The 18552-nt window shown below is 44.2% G+C and overlaps 1 protein-coding gene across 1 annotated transcript; it reads left to right on the forward strand.

Moving 5' to 3' along the window:
• The first annotated feature begins 9948 nt into the window (after nt 1-9948).
• Nucleotides 9949-17833, forward strand: LOC100702106 (P2Y purinoceptor 14). The gene is made up of 2 exons (XM_005474907.4): nt 9949-10100; nt 16197-17833. The coding sequence occupies exon 2, from the start codon at nt 16199-16201 to the stop codon at nt 17243-17245; it is 1047 nt and encodes a 348-aa protein (XP_005474964.1). The 5' UTR covers nt 9949-10100; nt 16197-16198; the 3' UTR covers nt 17246-17833.
• The last annotated feature ends 719 nt before the right edge of the window (nt 17834-18552 follow it).

Below are 18552 nucleotides of genomic sequence, written 5' to 3' on the forward strand. Positions count from 1 at the left end.
TTTTTCTGAAAACAGCAGAAAAAACTGAAAATTTTGCTAAAAAGGGTGAAAAAACTGAAATTTGTGTTGGAAAGAGTTAAAAAAGTTTAACTATTAGCTGAAAGAAATGTTATCAGCACAGAACAACCTGGTTCTGCTCAATTTCAGTCCACCAATCAGAGGTACTGCTTCTGTCTGCTTCATCAGGCTGTGTACTTGTATGCATTTCTGCCATGGAGCGTTAACAAGAATCTGAGGTCCATATTAGAAAAGCTACTAAAATCATAAAACTTTGCAGAATTGTAATAAATTAGCAATATAAATTACAGGTCTGTGATAGTGTATCAATTTGTGGTGAAAAAAAAAAGTTGAACAAGGTGGGATTGAACCCACGACCTTTGAGCTGCAGACCCGTGTCATTACCGATTGCGCCACCTGGAAAGGGGGCGGGCGTCTGAAAAACAGAGACATGAGCAGTCAGAATTAGATCGTGGTGAGAGGCGAAAACCGCCGTTTTTTGGAGTTACAATACGTCGTGTAACTCAAAAACTAGGTGGGATAGAAGCATAATTCTTGTACTGGATGAATCAGCGGACTTTGGTGTACTTTGACTGCGATTTTCATTGCAATTTTCATTGCTTTTCATTGCTCTGCTCTTTCATCTGCTCCGTCGCGGAGATATGACGAGAGAAGAAACGGCTTCATTTTCAGAGTTTGAAAACTGAGAGGAGGACAGATTTCCACCCCTCAAACAAACGTAATTCATTGTTCAACGGTAAGATAATTGTAAAAACTGCTTCCACTGTGAGTGTCAGCAGTGTCTGAAGATATAATGGCACAAGCCTCATCTCCTAACTTTGCTTTGTTTAAGAGATATGACGATTTGAAAATGCCTCTCATTAGAGAGTCCCAGCTGTGATTTTGAACAGACTCTCCATTGACTTTCTATGGAGAGTTTTAAGACTTTGTGTTGCTCTGAGACGATTTGATAAAAATCTGTAACTTCCACAACAGTGATAGTGACAATTTCTGAAAGCCAGCAAAAATACCTACGTTTTGATGTATAATTTGTGGGGGTTGAGTGGAAATTGAGCGAGTAGCAAGAAGTTGTTTAGACATGAAGAGAAAATTCAGAACGGACCAGCACTAACTCTGAGTTAATTGCATAGCAACCATAGCAACGCATGTATTTTCTGAAAAATCACAATTTTGCAACTGAAAACTTAAAGAGGGATAAGATTAAAACGGTAGAAGGTCTGAAAAAGCTGAATCATACAGGAATAGCCCAATGTGTTGAGAACATTTTAAAGTTTGAATGGAGTTTCTAGGTGAAAGTATGAGGAAGTAGTTAAGTTTGAAAAACAAGCAAGTTTTAGCAGAATTGTGGAAGTTTTCCATTCATTTCAATGGGACAAAAAAGAAAGGAAAAAAGTGTAATATTTTAAAAAGTATAATAGTAATAAACACCAAAAGATATAGCTGGAATTAGCAGAAATAGCAGAACAGTTTAGAATTTGAACAGAGAAAATCGGCTGAAAACTGAGGGAGTAGTTAAGTGCCGAAAAACGGGGGAGCAACTTGAAGAATAAAGTTTAAAGAGAAACAGGAACTCAATAGTGTGGATGCCTTTGACGGCATCCACACAACTAGAAAAATTTGCATTTCCTGCGAAAATGCTGTGTGGATGCCTTAATGCTGAAGTTGCCTGCTGAAAAAGCTGAAAAAGTTGAAAACTTGCAAAAAGTTATATGGCAGTGAAGAAACTGAAAATTCTGCTGAAAACAGGTGAAGAAGCAGAAATTTTTTTGCTGAAAAGTGATGAAAAGCCAAAAATTCTACTGAAAGGGGTAAAGACAGAGAAATTTTTGCTGAAAAGTGGTGAAAAAAAAAAAAAAGTTGCCATGAGCAGGTTTCGAACCCGGCCCTCCTAGTCTCAAGGTGGCTACTCATCTCACTAAGCCAAAGTCACTCACAATGAGTCATACTCATTCTCACAAAGAAGAGGTGGAGAGACCGACAATTCTGCTGAAATGAGCAGAAGCTGCGGAGAATTGTGCTGATAAGAGGTGAAAAGGCTGAAAATTTTGCAGAAGAGGTGAATAAGCAGAATTTGGGCTGAAAAGAGGTGAAAATTCTGCTGAAAAGAGTTCAATCAGCAGAATTTCTGCTGAAAAGAGTTCTGCAGAACTCTTCGTCTCAAGGCAGCTACTCATCTCACTGAGCCAAACTCATTCTGACAAAGAATAGGTGGAGAGACTGACAATTTTGCTGAAATGAGCAGAAGCTGCTGAGAATTGTGCTGATAAGAGGTAAAGAAGCAGAAAGTTGCACTGAAAAGAGATGAATCAGCAGAATTTCTGCTGAAAAGAGGTTTTTTCTGAAAACCACTGAGATTTGTGCTGATAAGAGGTGAAAAGGCGGAAAATTTTGCAGAAGAGGTGAATCAGCAGAATTTTGGCTGAAAGAGTTATTTCTGAAAACAGCAGAAAAAACAGAATTCTGGTGAAAAGGGGTGAAGAATGTGAAATTTGTGTTGAAAATAGTTAAAACAGTATAATTGTGCTCTGAAAAAATAGTTGCCATAAGCGGGATTTGAACCCGGGCCTCCCAGTCTGAGAACGGCTGCTCATCTCACTGAGCTAAAACACAGCTAAGCCCGGCGAGCAAAATCATTGACCCCAAGGATAATGTGGAAGAAATGGGCAAAAAATATTGCATAAAAAATTCAATATCTCAAAAAGTATAGAAGTTATGAACACCATAACAGGAGAGAGCAGAAAGAGCTGAATTTTTAAAGATTTGAACGGTGAAAATAGCACAAAAACTGAGGGAGTAGTTAAGTGCCAAAAAACGTACGGAAGCAACTTGCAGATGAAGAATAATAAAGATAAAGAATAAAGGGAAACAGGAACTCAATAGTGTGGATGCCTTAAAGCATCCACACAATGATCTCTTCAAATGAAAGAACAAAATATATTCAGGTGACCATCAGAAGGCCATTTTTCTGATGTCAGCCTCTGATGTTTAAAGTGAATGTGCTGCAGCTCTCCACTCCTTCAGTCCTGTTCACGTGACTGTACATGTAACCAATCCATTGACTGTAGAAACCAATCAGAGAAAATCTGCAGACTTCAGAATATGAAAAGAAATGAAACTAAATGAAAGTGTGGGAGTGTGCAGAGGCTCTGTAGAAGGACAGACTTCACCAGGTGGATATAAATGAAAAGACATCAAAGAAGCAGCGTGGAAAGGACACGCTCAGTCCAGTTCTTTACATCGCAGTTTCTACTGATGTCTGCATTAAAATTAATTAGAGAAAATTGTTGTTGCTGTGTAACATGGAGACGCAGTGTTTGGAAAAAACAGTCTCAACTGCTCCGATACTCCTGACACATATGGGATCACTACAGGTTTTCGCCTGGGCAGCGGTTGTCCTTCTCTCCTGGATCAGCTGGAGCTTTCTTTAGGAGCCTTCCCAGCTTTGACAAAAGTCCAGCTGGGATAACCACATTTACTCAGGGCCTTCTTGATGTGCTGTCCTTCTGCCTCCCTGGCTGCTGTGTCAGTGGGGATGGTGTTCGCTCTGTGTTGTAGCGTCCTGATGACACCCAGTTTGTGCTCCAGTGGATGATGAGAGTCAAACCTTAGATACTGATCTGTATGTGTAGGTTTACGGTTCACATCAGCTTTTAGATGTCCCCCATTACTGATGGAAATCTCACAGTCTAAGAAGGCTAACCTGCCACTTTTCATATCCTCCCTGGTGAATTTGATGTGTCGGTCCACCGAGTTAATGTGATCCGTGAAATATGGAACCTCCTGAGATTTGATTTTCACCCAGGTGTCATCCACATATCTGAACCAATGACTTGGTGGTGTTCCAGGGTAGGATAACAAAGCCCTCTTTTCCAATTCTTCCATGTACAAGTTGGCCACGATGGGTGAAACTGGGGAACCCATGGCACACCCATGTTTCTGCCTGTAGTACTGACCCTGTGTGTGAAATGAGACACCTGATGATGATGAAACGTTTCTCGCACTGAAACGTCCAGATGAACAGAATCAGCTTTTTGGGATTTACTCACCTGGATGATCGAGCATGCATCACGACGTTCAATAAAGTCCAAAATTAGAATTTTTATGCCAGTTATTTCATTTCAAGCTTAAAGGGGTTTAAGGGCATATGTCTTTTTTGTGTAGATGTTAAAGTCATGTAGTCTGCAGATGGTAAAATATTAGCATCCCATTTTCCCTGCAGTAATTAGGAGTCCTCATGAGTAGACCACACCGGCTGTTTTTGCTTAATATCAGGAGTTCTGGTCTGGGAGTCATTTAGCGTGTCTGCTGAGGTCACCTGTACATGTTACATGTACAGGTGATTTAATTGGTTCCCTTTCGTCTCGTCTCCCCCTTCAGTTCTTGGTTATCCTCAGCTGTGTTCTGTGTTTCTTTGAAACATGTTAGTGTGCAAAAGAGTGAAATCAGAAGGAGATCAAATAGTTTTTCACAAACAGCACAGTATTTCACAAAAATCTTGTGTAACAGACTTATTCTTGGAATAATTCTGCATAATAATTCTGCATCAGGGTCTGACATTCAGGATTAAACACCAGCCCTGGGCGACAAACACCTGTGGTGAAGTATTTTAACCACTAGAGGGCGCAAGAATTAAAGCGTGAGGCTCAGACAAATCCAAACTGTAACAAAACCTCAGCAGAAATTATTAATTGTATTAATATTATTATTAATTATAAAAGCGAGTCTAAGAAAAAGGTAAATTCTGAATATTCTGCTAGCTGTCAGCCTCTCCATCTGTCAGTAGGGACAGACTGACAGATGGAGAGGCTTTCCACCAGGACAAGTTCAGCGATGCATGAGGAAGAGCTACGCAGGACCAGCTGAGAGATGAAGAGCAAAGCCAGGCTGTTCTCTCTGCTTCAAGGACTCTTCACCCTGCTGCCTTCTGGCAAAGGTACCGGAGCACTCGGACCCTCACTGCCATACTGAGAAACAGTTTCTTCCCCCAGACCGTCAGACTCCTGAACAGTGACTGGACTGACACACACACACACACACACACACACACACACACACATACATTGAGTTACTTTTTGCACAGCCCACTGTCATTGTCGCACTTTTCTTTTGCACTTCTGTCTTCTCGTCTGTCTGCTGTTGCACTGTCTTTGTTTTGTTTTTAGCAGTTTTTGCACACTTGCACTTTCTGTAGTCCCGTGTTTGTCTGTCATCTGTAGCACCGTGGTCTTGGAGGAACGTTGTCTCGTTTCGCTGTGCACATGGCTGGAATGACAATAAAGCCACTGGACTTGTTATCTGTCTATAATCCATCCTTTTAGTTAGGGTTAAACTAACGTGGTCAGAGTGGGACGGGCTGTTTGTCAGTGGTGGGAAGCAACAGTTGCGGCGCCCTCTATAGTAAAAGGCAGAGCCCCGTCAGCGAGCCCGGCTTAATACAAAGAGGTAGACATGTGAAATCATCTGAAACACGGTTCCTAACGCAACCTCACAGTTCCAAGACTTACAGCGTGAATGTGACTAAAACCATCGCCTCTGCTGTTAGCGGTAACCCGAGGATTTATTCACAGTCTGCTGCTGTGCTCTACAGAACAAATGTAGGTTACCATACAAAAACAAATCTGAGTGAGTGTAAATGCCCAGTGAGCACAGCGCAGCAGGGCTGCGTTCACTGGGCGCGCGTCCCTGCAGCTCTGCAGATGTTTAGTGTTGTTTCAGCTCAAATGACAGAGAAGCTCCACTTCCTCCTCTCGTGTCTGATATCTTCCTCCTCCCTGCTGGATTCCTCTTCCTCCCATTCTCCTGCAGAGCGAGGCAGCGTGGGCGAACGCAGCAGGACCGAAGATGACAAAGAAACAAACTGCTGGACCGGTCAACAGAAAATCCCCCAGAAATGTTTGTTTGTGTACACATCAGCACATGACCGCCGCTGTCACGATAACTATTCTTCACTGTATCCACAGCTCTGTCTACAAAGACGACGACGGTGCCTTGATGAGCATCATTTAAAAAAGACTTTGATCAGGTTCAGCTTTTTTCATTTTGCAGAAAGTCTAAAAGATGTTGTATTAATCAAAGATGCACCTCTGCATTGATCGATGGCGTTTAGAGAATCGATGCATGGAAGAAAGAACTGCTTCAAACATGTGATTTGGTATGAATGTAACACAAAGGAACAGTTTTTATACTTTGAATGTTGTGTTTGGGCAGTGGCACAGTGTGGTTTTGATTTTGTGTGTTAAATCTCAGTGAAAATTGTGGCTGAAGTTACAAAGCATCTCACCCAAACACCATCTACTGTAGTTATGACGGTCGACACTCAGAGGTCGGCCCAGTCTCCATTAGCTTCATTGCTACATTGCTCACGTCCACCATATTGGCCATGATTCCCCCACTGAGCACTGAGGAAACGTGGGGTTGGCAGGGCTTCCTGGAGGCTCTGCAGACTGTGCTTTGGATGTTAGCAGACTGCCCACAGTGTCTCATGTTTGTCTGCAAATACTTGCTAATTACGCTAACGATGCTAGCAAAGCTTAAAGTGTGACTCAAACCAGAAATAAAGGATCAACTTCAAAACCTCCACGCTGCAAAGACAAAACTTAGTTTGAACATTTTTCCATTTCCAGTCTGCGTCACACTCCCCAGCTTTTGTAGACAATCCTTTGAAAGTACGACTGCAGCAACATGCTACTGATGAAAGCAATCACAAAGAGGAGTACAGGTTTTCCCTAGCAACAGATGGTTTCCAGGAGTCACTAACTGGTCTGGAGACCTTTGACTGGGACTCCAGCAATACATCACCCACTCGCAGCCAGGTGTGGGGCCTTATTCTCTTGATCCCACCCGTAACCATAATTGTCACCAACCAAATCGGTGGACGAGTTAAAGTCACATGGTCAACATGCAAAGCCTCAAATTGCTCAGGGGCAGCTCACCCTGCTGTGCAGACCTCCATCCAGTCAGAAGATTAAGAGAGTGTGCAGTAAACATGAAGCGTCTGCTAATTAAAAACCACACCCTAAAAACACTGGTTAAAATCCTAAAATGACTTCCTGTGGGTGATACGAGTGGATGGATGAACTTTAGTGTTACTGCACCTGATGCACAATAAACCCAAACAAAAATTTGAAGTGGTGCAGGAGGAGCCCCCATCATAATGGGACAAAGGAAGAGAGGAAGAGAGCTGCGAGGCTAAAATTGGAGAGTGCTGGAGCTAAAAAAAAAGATGAAGTGAGAACATCTGCCCAGAAATAGTCTGAAACACATCCTGTTATCTGCTGTTATCTGCTCAGAGCGACAGGTGAGCAGTGCAGGACAAAACTCTGCACGAATTCGAGGTTCTGATAGATGTAAAGCAGCTGTTTCATATTTCACATCTTCACTAATTTCATGCAAACCAACAGAACATTTTGCACAACAGACCCGGAATTACCTCGAGCCTCTGAGGGAAGTGAAAAACAAGCTTCACTTAAAGAACCAACAGTTACAAGAACAAAGGAAACAGAACGAAGAGGCTGAGATGGCTGGGGGGGGGGGGGGGGGGGGGGGCAAAGGTCTAAAGCTCAAGAGGAAGAAGGTTAGAAGCTTACAAGAAATGCAAACTTGGAACGAGAAGTGTTTAGAGAAGGGATTCACCCGAAAACAGGGACGTACACAACAGTGACAACAGAATGAAGCTGGCAGGAAACAAAGTCAGGACAGAAAACTGTGAAACTGTCAGTTTAAAATATAACAGGAAAAACAAAAATCCCTGCAGATTAAAAATGTTCAGATGAACCTGAGAAACAAACTTTCAGCTGCTCCAGCTCACGTTGGCTTCGTGTCAGCTCAGGTCTTTCAGGTCTAAGTTCAGTTTCATTTCAGATGTTTAAACCACAAATCAAAGAGGCAAAAGAGTAAAGTCTCACTAACTGCTCGTTTCTAATCGGCCAATCGCGTGGCAGCGCCTCAGTGCATTCAGGCACGTAGATGCATTTTTTAGACACTTGTGGCATTTGAAGAGTTCTGGTTTTAAAGTGCGTCACAGTTCAGAGACGGCACTGTTAAGAGTTTTTAATGATGTTCGGTTGATTCTGTCCATCTGGATGTTTCAGTGGGAGAAACGTTTCATCATCATCAGCTGACTTCTTCAGTCTCAGCTGACTGCAGGTTTCAACATTATAAACAGGACATTTGCATAATGACTGAAACCAGCAGCACTGAATGAACAATGGGCTGTGAGGTCAGCTCCTCGATCAATATGCAAATTGTTATGACCGTTGATCAACAACCACTGACCAAAGGCCTTAATGCCATCTCCTCCCTGCACCAGGCGGCCTCCTGTGCCTCGCTGAGCAGCGTGGGGGCGGGGCACGTAAAAACTTGGAAACAGTAATCTTAGTTCTTATATTCATACTGTAAGTAACACATGCTTCAACTTCCAAAACAGATGCTCAAACTCACAAAGCAGTCGCCATCCTCGACCACGGTCTCTGGCGAGGCTGAGGCCACTCCGCCTCCCCCTCCCCCTCCTTGCTGGCCGGTGCCCATTAACGCCCCACTCCAGCTCCAGTCCTTGATGGTCGGTGATCACGCTGCAGTTTAAATCTTTGTCTGCACTGTTTCACTGGTACTCATGAGCTCCATCGTTTCTTGGTCTGCGCCTCCTCGTTTGACCACAGTGATGCTTCCTGTGCAGCCATTTCTCTCACTGTCAAAAATGGCGAGCTTGATTTTTGTGAAGGAGTTGCTCTCATGACACATCGAACGATGCCATTGGTCGGCCAGTCCAGCCACATTACATTTTTGGATGGTTGTTTAGAACAGGTAGTACCGAGTACTCGGTACCAGGTACCTGTGTAACCGGGTCATAAATTACATATTGTTATAATTACACAAATTTTACTTGCCAGTTTATATCTGACCTTTAGGACCTTCAAGCCTGTAGTTCTGTTCATTATCAGTTGGAGCCCCTCCTCATTGTTCTTCTTTGGCCTCTCCCCTTTTCTACAGTTCCCCTGTGATAGAGGTTGGTGTCATTTCTTGCCAGATACTGTAAAACACAAATATAATGTATATTTAGTGACCCTGATGTTTCTGATTGTGTGTGGGTTTTTTTTAGTTCAACTATTGTGATCATTGTGCCTGTCTTTGCTAGATGCTGTAAATGTGTAGTATGTGTGTGTCACATATGTGTTATGGGGACAGTCTATGCTAGCATGAGCAGATAATTCTTGCTAGCTTGGAAGTTGTGGTGGGTTGAGCTAACCCTCTTCCCTACTGTTTGCATTTGGTTGTAGGAGCTGGAGTGGGCAAGTTAATGACTTGGAGGTCTTTGTTTCTTTTACCTTTCATTGTCAGACACAACGCAGGAACACACCGGTTACACCTACACCTATGGAAACCCCGAGAGTCGAGGCGAGTACGGGCAAAGTGACACACCCACCAAACAGGAATGGATTTACAGCTGCAGGCCGCTGACATTTTCCCTCCTTGTCTTTGGCAGCACGAGGTCACGACACTGTGTTTGGGTCTAATACCGGCAGGTTGCACCTCAGACTGTCACTGATGCCCGACGCAGTACGCTGCAGTGAAACGGACTCGCCTGCTGCATCAGTTTTTCTCTGCAGAGTTCAAACAATGGGGCATCCTTTCATTCCTAACACATTACCCAGTCCACACCAGCGCACATATCAGCACCATATTCACAGGTGATTAGAAACATCTGGTAACATCCAGCTGTGACGCAGTCATTTAAACAAACACATCAGTTTTTGCATTTGTGGGGTATTTGTCATGCAGAGGCCTCACCAGTGTGTTGTAACATGCAACAGTCGGAGCAGGGTTATCATGTTTGCATAGACGTGTTAGTCAGACACAGAGAAGGAGGGCTCCTCTACAGGGGGGAGGAAGGGAGGGAGGGAGAGAGATAGATGGGGTTAGAGAGAGAGAGAGAGAGGAAGTGGAGTCCACTGCAGACTATAACAGCTCAGACTCTCCGCTGTCAGCAGCACTACAACTTCAACTTCCCATTCACAGAGCAGGAAAGCAGACTACAGGTGAAGGCAACATCTGTATGGGAGCCTAAGCAACATCTGGAGTTTATGGTGAGAGAACCATCCGATGCACCTTTAAGCTGATGATAGAGCTGTGTTACTGGGTCAGTCTGTGATAAATGCAAGAGAGCAGAGGAAGGTGTAGGTGTAGAGGTGTGATGCGTGTGGAGGCAGTGTGGTGGACCTCGGCTCACCGAGGCTCCCGGAGCCCGAAGAAGCGGTAAAACCTGCCAGAGGCTCAAACAAACGGTTTGAGGATAAATCCGTCACAGGGGAAGAATGCTTACTCCACCACGCTGCTCTCTGCTCGCTCAGCAGCTGCTTAATGCGACTTTGTTCTGTGTTCAGAGCGCTTCTTACTTATAAAACTTTGTGGATGTTCTAAAGGTTATTTTTCTGTCGAGTGGAGGAAACATTAACACACGATTTGACCCTTCAGCTGCAAACCTGAGTGAGGCAACTCTGACATTTAGATAACATTAGCTCACATCGGTGTGGGCCAACTTATTACACGCACAGAAAACACGCAAAACTTTTTTCTTTAAATATCTTGGAGGAAAGAAGGGAGGTCAGAAGTGATCAAACATCAGAAGAGCTCAGAAAGTTTCAGAAAACTGAAAAAGCAGAAAACCATCAGATAAGGATGCTGTTTGTCGGAAATCCCCTCAGCTGATGGGGATAGTTGTCATGAGTGTGAACAGCAGATGTTAACATCCACTCTGTGGTGATGCGTTGCTCTCAGCTGCTGTAAGAAAGAGCGAAGTGTGAGGGCAGAAGCTGCGCTCTCCTGCAGCATGCATGGATAAAACAAACACACGGAGAGCAGAATATTCAAAAGAGCCCAAAGGTGCAAATGAATCAGATAAAATCAACAGTTTTGCTCAAAATGAGCGGCTGCAGAAACATTTTCAGCAGCCAACTGTAACCTCAGTTGTGGTTTCCACATTAATATAAGCGTGCCAGCTGTTGTTCGCTTATATTTGCACAGGCTGGCGGTATGTGCTGTTTTTAAAACATTTATTAATGTCATTTCATCCAGCAGGTTTCTGTTTGGTTTACCGATTCAAGAATGTGGAAACATGTCACGTAATGCCAACAGTATGAGAAAACGAGCCGGAGCCCAAAAACAAACACAAACAAATTCGTAAACACGCACAAACACACGTCAGGATGTAACGGCGCAATAACGCAGGAGCCGAGCATGAGGAGAGATCCTGCTGCAGGGCGAAGATTTACAGATATATGACATTAACAGTCAGAGCTGCAACTTCTTTAACATGATTGAGACTGACTTCATGTTTTACTCAGAAATCCTTCAGTTATGTTTTGTGTCACTTTGTTTTTGACACTGTGGTCAGAAATAAAAGATCAAAGTTTTTTATTGATGCTGCAGAGGAAGAGCTGCTGGTTTGTGGTCGAGCTCCAGTAAAGATTCAGATGAAGTGATGTGGTCATGTTTTCATGCTAAACCAAAATGTTCTTTTTCTTAACCTACGTGTGCATGTGTGTGCGTGTGTGTGTGTGTGTGTGTGGGTGCGTTCACATGCATGCTGAGAAGTGGAAAAAACAGCAACCAAAGAAACGACAGCAACAAACCATCCACACCACCAAAGTTATCAAAAAACCACAGAGGGTTAACGTGTGGATTCATTTCTTCTCACATCCCCAAACTCGTGAGGACAACAAATCTATACATACTGGTTACATACTGGTTACATACTGGTTACATACTGGTTACATACTGGTCCTGATCAGTTATCAGTCATGTTTTCAGAGCCCAGAGTAGCAGAATATCTGGTTTTGTTGTGCTTGTAGTTTTTTCTCGTTTACTCTTTGCTGGGTCGCCTGTTTCCCCTCCGTCCTTCAGCTTGTTGTTAGTTTGTTTCTGGTTTTCACTTTGATCTGTTGCAGCTGACAAGTGTAAGTTTGATTTACTGAGTTTAAAGTTTAAAGTGCTAAAAATAAAGCTGTGGCCGGCAACTAGCAACAACTACTCACAGTCTGTAATATTTTTATATTCTACATAGATCTGCTCTGTGAAAGTCTCTCACTGGAGTAGGTGTCACCCGATTGGTCGGTTTGGTGCAGGAAAAGGGTGAAAGCCTGACTCGGAGAGCCTGGATAAACAGAGGCTGCTGATAACCACCGTCAGGATAGCTGCTGTCCCTGACTTTGGTTGATCCGGCTAACACAGAGGCAGCCTGGCTGCGTCTCTCCTGCTCTGCAAGTCGGTACACAGCAAAATCTCCAGTGTTAAATTAACACTACAGAGTGTCTACATGTGTCCACACTGTTGAGTGTTAGATGAACACTTTTGACAGTGTTGTATTTTTAAAAGTAACCTAGTCAGTTTTCAAGATTTACAATGACTAACACAGAGCAGTGCTGATTTTCTAACACTGGAATATTTCTAACATTTTGAGTTATTTTCCAGTGTTCAGAAAATCAGCACTGCTCAGTTTTATTCATTGTAAATCTTGAAAACTGACTAGGTTACTTTTAAAAATACAACACTGTCAAAAGTGTTCATCTAACACTCAACAGTGTGGACACATGTAGACACTCTGTAGTGTTAATTTAACACTGGAGATTTTGCTGTGTACTTAATGTCCTTCAACGCACATATTAAACAAATATGTAAGACTGCTTTCTTCCACTTGTGCAACATCTCTAAAGTTAGAAATATCCTGTCTCAGAGTGACGCTGAAAAACTAGTTCATGCATTCATTACTTCCAGGCTGGACTACTGTAATTCATTATTATCAGGATGTCCTAAAAACTCCCTGAAAAGCCTTCAGTTAATCCAAAATGTGCTTTGGATTCAGGAGACAGAGACGATCTCTACTCTTAAGATTTAAGATTAAGTTTTTAACTTCCCCCTTTGGTAAATCTTATCCTTAGACCTGGATTAGGTGACCTTGAATCCTGCTAGGATCATCAGCCTAGCCTCAGTGTGGTCTTCTGCTGCTGTAGCCCATCTGCCTCATGGTTTAACATGCTGTGTGCTTTGGTCCAGCAGTCAGCCCAACTACAGCATAAAGAAACGTGTTTACAGCCTGATACAGAAACCTGTTTCCGACTCTGTGGACAGTTTCTCCCTTCATAATAACTCTGAGTGGGGTGAGTTTCTATTTTTAATAACAGCATTGATGTAGTCCTGTCACAGGAGGCTGAAGTCCAGAGCGATGTGCTTGGCCTCGTCTCCACTAATCAAAGTCATTGACACTGAAGCCTTCACTGTTTGTGCCCGATGTCATTTTTCTAATCTGACCAAAAATGACTCGCTGTGTGGTTCAGACCATCCAGGAAATGGGTATGAGTGTTTTATTATCCTGTTACTCAGAACAAATGGGGTCTGTGGGTCTGTGTGATGCCACATACAGTTTAATAATAGTGCTGTCAGACTGTCAGCGGAGAACTTTGCACCTCAAACCTGGTGACCTCTGGTACGAGGAAAAAGCCAGCAGAGCAAATGTGGAGCCCATGTTTCAGACTTGTGTTAAATGAAGCAGTGGTTTATCGTTTCCTGGTTCTAAGACGTTTTGTGATGTCAGACATCATTTGGTCATGAGTCACATAAAGCAGAGCATCATCAGCATAGATACCTCCACCTTTTACACCATCAGTACATATCTGGACCTACAGGAGAGTTTAGATTCGTGAGAGCTTCAGTTTCAAAGAAGTGAATTTGTTTCCATAACTGCGTCACAGCAAACAAACAAATGCTCAGGTATGACATCGGGGAGCTGGATGCATGAGACTCATTTACTTAACAAATGATTCCTGTAAATGTTTACAGCTTTCACACAATGGCTGGAGTTATAAGCAAACTTCCCTTGAAGTCTCATATCTGAAATATCAGTGAAGGTCCTGCACCACTTCCTGTGCTTGTCAAGGGTAAAAGCAGAAGTCTTGCAGCTGTTATTGCATAATCAGCATCCTCTCAGTGCGTATGATCAGATACTACAGATGTGCATCGCTGTGTGAGAGAGCTTGTTTGGGAAGTTGCAAGTTGTATCCTAAAAGAACGCAGTGTCCACGAAGTCCAGGACGCAGGTCCAGGAGTCGGGCTTAGCTAACGACTCTGAGCTGAACTCTGGGTTTTCTGTTCCTGAATGTGTTACAGTGGACATGAAACACACATGTGTAAACGCTAATTTCCCTCCTCACCTCCTGCTCTAAAAAACTTATATATGTCCGTCTGTGAAGCTGACGTCTTCAGAGTTTGTAGCGCCATCTTGTGCCACTACAGAACCTGCTGTCATGTGGTTGGTTGGTTGGCTGTTAGCTAACTAGTGATAGAATCAATGATTCAGTGGAAAACAAGGAAACTAAGCTAAAAGCAGTCTGAGGGTCACTTTTGCACTGCCCGTGGCAGCAGAAGTTTGATCTTAAACAGATCTTAAACTGTCCACACCGTCAGCAGTAAGTGATTCTCCAGCGCTTGCTAGCTGCACTGAAACAGGAAAATCCACCTGTTAGCTGTAACGTTTGTGTTTGTAGCGCTCTCTATGAATGTGGAGGAGAGTCAAGTGCACCCGTGGTTTACCAGAACGACAAGCTCGAGTCCAAACCAACCTTAGGTTTGCTTGGGGGTGCAGACCGAACAGTGCAATCAGCTGGCAGAGCAGATGTTCACAAGATGTAGTCAGGATTATTTTAAGCAATATTAAAGTCTCAGCCCTTCAACACACTGGCGAGCTGCCCAGGGTGTAGCTCGCCTCTCGCCCTAAGGCGGCTGGGAAAGGATCCGGCTCCTCGGCGACCCTGAAATGGATAAACAGAAGAGAGTGGATGGATGGTTAAGGTCTAATTTAACATGACGTTATATCAGGGTAAAGTCTGGTGAATCCTGGTATCGGCGCTCCATTCATAGTGGATTACTTTCCCGGGTTTATTTTTGGACTCAGAGTTTGTTGCGCTGCTTCCTGGAGTGATGTGAGTGATGTCATGTTGACCTCGCACATTAAAACTTTTACAATGTCGTCTGCATTTGTTCCTGTTCTCTGAAAAGACCCAGGTAAGGGTCGATAATATAACACGTTGGTGCATTTAGTGTAAATACGTTCAGAGCAAAACTATGGTACAGGGATGCTTTCTCACATTTGATGAGTGATGATAACAGACACGATCGTCCCCTGTGGCTCGCTCTGAGCTGCAGCAAACAAAGGAACACCCGCATCATTTCTTTGTGTCTGCGCCGCCACTCACAAGTTTTATTAGTGGCTTGGCACAGGAAGTAAACATCCTCATTCTAAAGCTGTGGGCATTCAGAGGCTTTATGAGACAATCAGCAACGTGGAGACGGTAGGAAATGAGGAACAGCACACTGCAGGGACTCGCCACATGCTGCCTGATCAGGAGTTTAGCTGCTTCTCTGAACTGGAAACTGCTGTCTGATCGTTCTTCATATTGACTCTTCTGATCCACAGTCGTGGAAGTGTGGAAGTGTCCATCTCCACACAGGATTTCTTATTCCACTAACAGCTTCCGTTAACTGGGTGTAGGTGCACGAGAAGCCAAACAGTGTTTCAGGTGGAATTAAAGCCAGCAGGTTGTGTGGTTAGCGCGGGAATGATCACCAGCAGAAATCTGAGGTTAAAAATAATTTTACTAACACGGGAACACGCGATGCAGCCGGTGCTGTCCTGTCAAACCCGACCAGCGCAGATGAAGGACGAGAGCGCTGTGTGTTGGACTGGGATGAATCAGGATCAGAGGGAAGTATACGTGAAGAGCAGGACAAAGGAAGCGTCCGTGAAACCTTGTTTGTGCATGTGCCCAGTGTAAACAGAGCGGCCTGCATTCACTGCACAAACATAAAAGGTTTTTTTTAGATGAGCAGCACAGAAATGATGTAACTCTGAATATGGGTTAAAGCAGAAACGCAGATTCACAGCAGCGCAGAGGCCTTCAGTGCTCTGTCATAACGCCATGACACTGCTGTGGTCATTCATTTCTTCTCTGCATGCACACAGTCTGCAGCTCTGTCAGTGGAAGTGGAGTGACGATTACGTTTATCACTCATTTCATGGTTCTGCAGGCGGAGCCACAGAGCGTCACTCCCAGCTCACTGATTTATTGATGACAATGAAAATGTTTCCTTTAATTGTCCTAAAGCTCGTACTGTGTTCTTCATGTTTTCAGGGATGGCTCACAACAACTCCACCAGCCTACTGTGCAACCAGACAGCGGACTTCAACAGCGTCTTCACCCTGAAGATCCTGCCCCTGCTCTACTTTGTGATCTTTCTGGTGGGTTTGTTTCTGAATGGCGGAGCCGCCTGCATCTTCTTCAGAGTGCCCGCCGACTCTGGGCTGGTGGTCTACCTGAAGAACATGGTGGTGGCCGACCTCCTCATGCTGTGCACCTACCCGTTCAAGATCGTGGCTCAGCTGGAACTCGGCGACTGGTACATCCACGTGATCGTCTGCCGCTACACCGCTGTGATCTTCTACTGCTCCATGTACATGGGGATCCTCTTCATGGGCTTAATTAGCCTCGAGCGCTACGTCAAGATTGTCCGAACCGCCCCCTCCTCCATCACCACCACCTCCTGCAGGACACGAGTGGCCAGGATCTTCTCCCTGCACCACCTGCAGAACCCCATGTGTGCCCGGGTGCTGGCCGTCCTCTCTTGGACCCTCCTCACCGTTTTCCTCATGCCCAACAGCTTGCTGACAAGCAAGGAAGCCAACAAGGAAAACGCCCGCAAGTGCATGGATCTGAAGACGGCGCTGGGCAAAGAATGGCACCAGGTGTCCTCAATCTTCAGCGTCTCAATGTTCTGGGTGACTCTGGTGGTCCTCGCCTTCTGCTATGCCTCCATCGCCCACCGCATCTACCAGTCGTACCGCCGCGTTCGCTGCGATAACAGCGACGTCTGCCGCAAGTCCAACCGGAGCATCTTCAGCATCCTGGTGGTGTTCTTCATCTGCTTCGTGCCGTACCACGTCTGCCGCATCCCCTACACCCTGAGCCAGATGCCGAAGTCGGGCTTCAGCCGGTACACCTGCTTCCTGCTGCTGCAGGTGAAAGAGGGGACGCTCTTCCTGTCAGCACTTAATGTCTGCCTCGACCCCATCATCTACTTCCTCATGTGCCGAACCTTCAGAGAGTCGCTGCTGAGAAAAGTGTCGCGGCGAGAGAGGAGGAGGAGGTCCCTGACCACGGCGCAGAGTCTGAGCAACATTTAGGAGGTGAGGAGAGGAGACAAGGCAAATATGGCAGATGCAAGGAGAGGAGAAGACCCCTGACCACGGCTTGCATTTATGATGAGAGAGGAGGAGATGCAAAACCTAAATGTTCAAGCTGAAATCATGCATTTTTTTATTTGCTGTAATAGAACTGCTCTCTTATGTTTGTTTCTCGGTCTGATAGAAAAGGGTGTAAATCAGGAGTTTGATGTGTAAAATAGAAACATGAATGTATATTTTTATTTCTGTGTACATAAGAGAAGTATTCAGAGCTTCAGTTCTTGGTTTTATTTATTGTTCTGAACAAAAGCAGGACAGAGAGAGCAGGAAAGATCAGAGAGGAAGAGGAAGTGTTGACATGGAAGTGAAACTGAGTGGGCATCAAACCTGCAGCATTAAAGTCCGTTCATGCACAATTCGCTGATTTGCTCACCTCACCTCGCCTCTTTTTAGAAGCGCGTGTCAAACCGCAGGACGAGCAGTAATCCGACTGTGATGTCATAGCGTTCCTGCTGTCAGCTTCATTAAAACTGCCTACTTTATGACATGTCTGTATTTTAAATAAAGCTTTTCTTTCTTCTAAAATAACCCTTATTTAGATGTGTTTTTATTCTCTGCTCACTGCAGCTGATGCCTCTCTGCTGCCATGGGGTGGTCATATCTGTCATTACATGTTTGTTTGCAGGTACACACAGAGCAGCAGCGGGAGAGTGGAATAAAAAATTATTAATAACTATTTTTCTGGCATTTTAAAATCCCTCTTTTTAAAGTTAGAGTAAATTTAATGAGGTGATAGCACCTGTTCCTCAAAAACACAAAGTTAAAGGGGAAAAAAGGAGTGTAATGGAACCCCGTGACCAGCAGAGGGCGCTGATGACATTCCCAGTAAAGGTATTGTTAATCACACATGGCCAGTCTGAATCACGGCCCTGCTGAGCAGAAACACAGAATTCAGGACATTCGACTCACATGCACACGTCTATCTTTTAATAATAATATTTTTTCAAAAATAAAAGCATTTTGAAACAGAAAAGGAGCCTCATCCACAGCCTGCTTTAAATAAACAGACGACAGTTCATCATTTATTTACACAGGAAGCAGAAATTTAAACAGTGAATATGTAGCTGTTTGTCTCATAAAGTGGACATGCCTCACTTTACTTATGAAAGCTGCAACATATTTGCAAGGATTAAGTGAGCATGATGGATGCAAATGGACATTTTTCCCTCCATGTTACTCAGCTGGGTGGTGCCAGAGGGATGGAGGCGACGCCGGGCTTCAGCTGATCGAGGCTGCGACATCAAAAA

The sequence above is a fragment of the Oreochromis niloticus genome, linkage group LG14 (assembly GCF_001858045.2).
Source record: "Oreochromis niloticus isolate F11D_XX linkage group LG14, O_niloticus_UMD_NMBU, whole genome shotgun sequence".
NCBI classification, from domain to species: Eukaryota; Metazoa; Chordata; class Actinopteri; order Cichliformes; family Cichlidae; genus Oreochromis; species Oreochromis niloticus.

What these genes read in the sequence shown, in the direction of transcription:
- LOC100702106 (XM_005474907.4), top strand. Translation starts at nt 16,199, where the DNA reads ATGGCTCACAACAACTCCACCAGCCTACTGTGCAACCAGACAGCGGAC.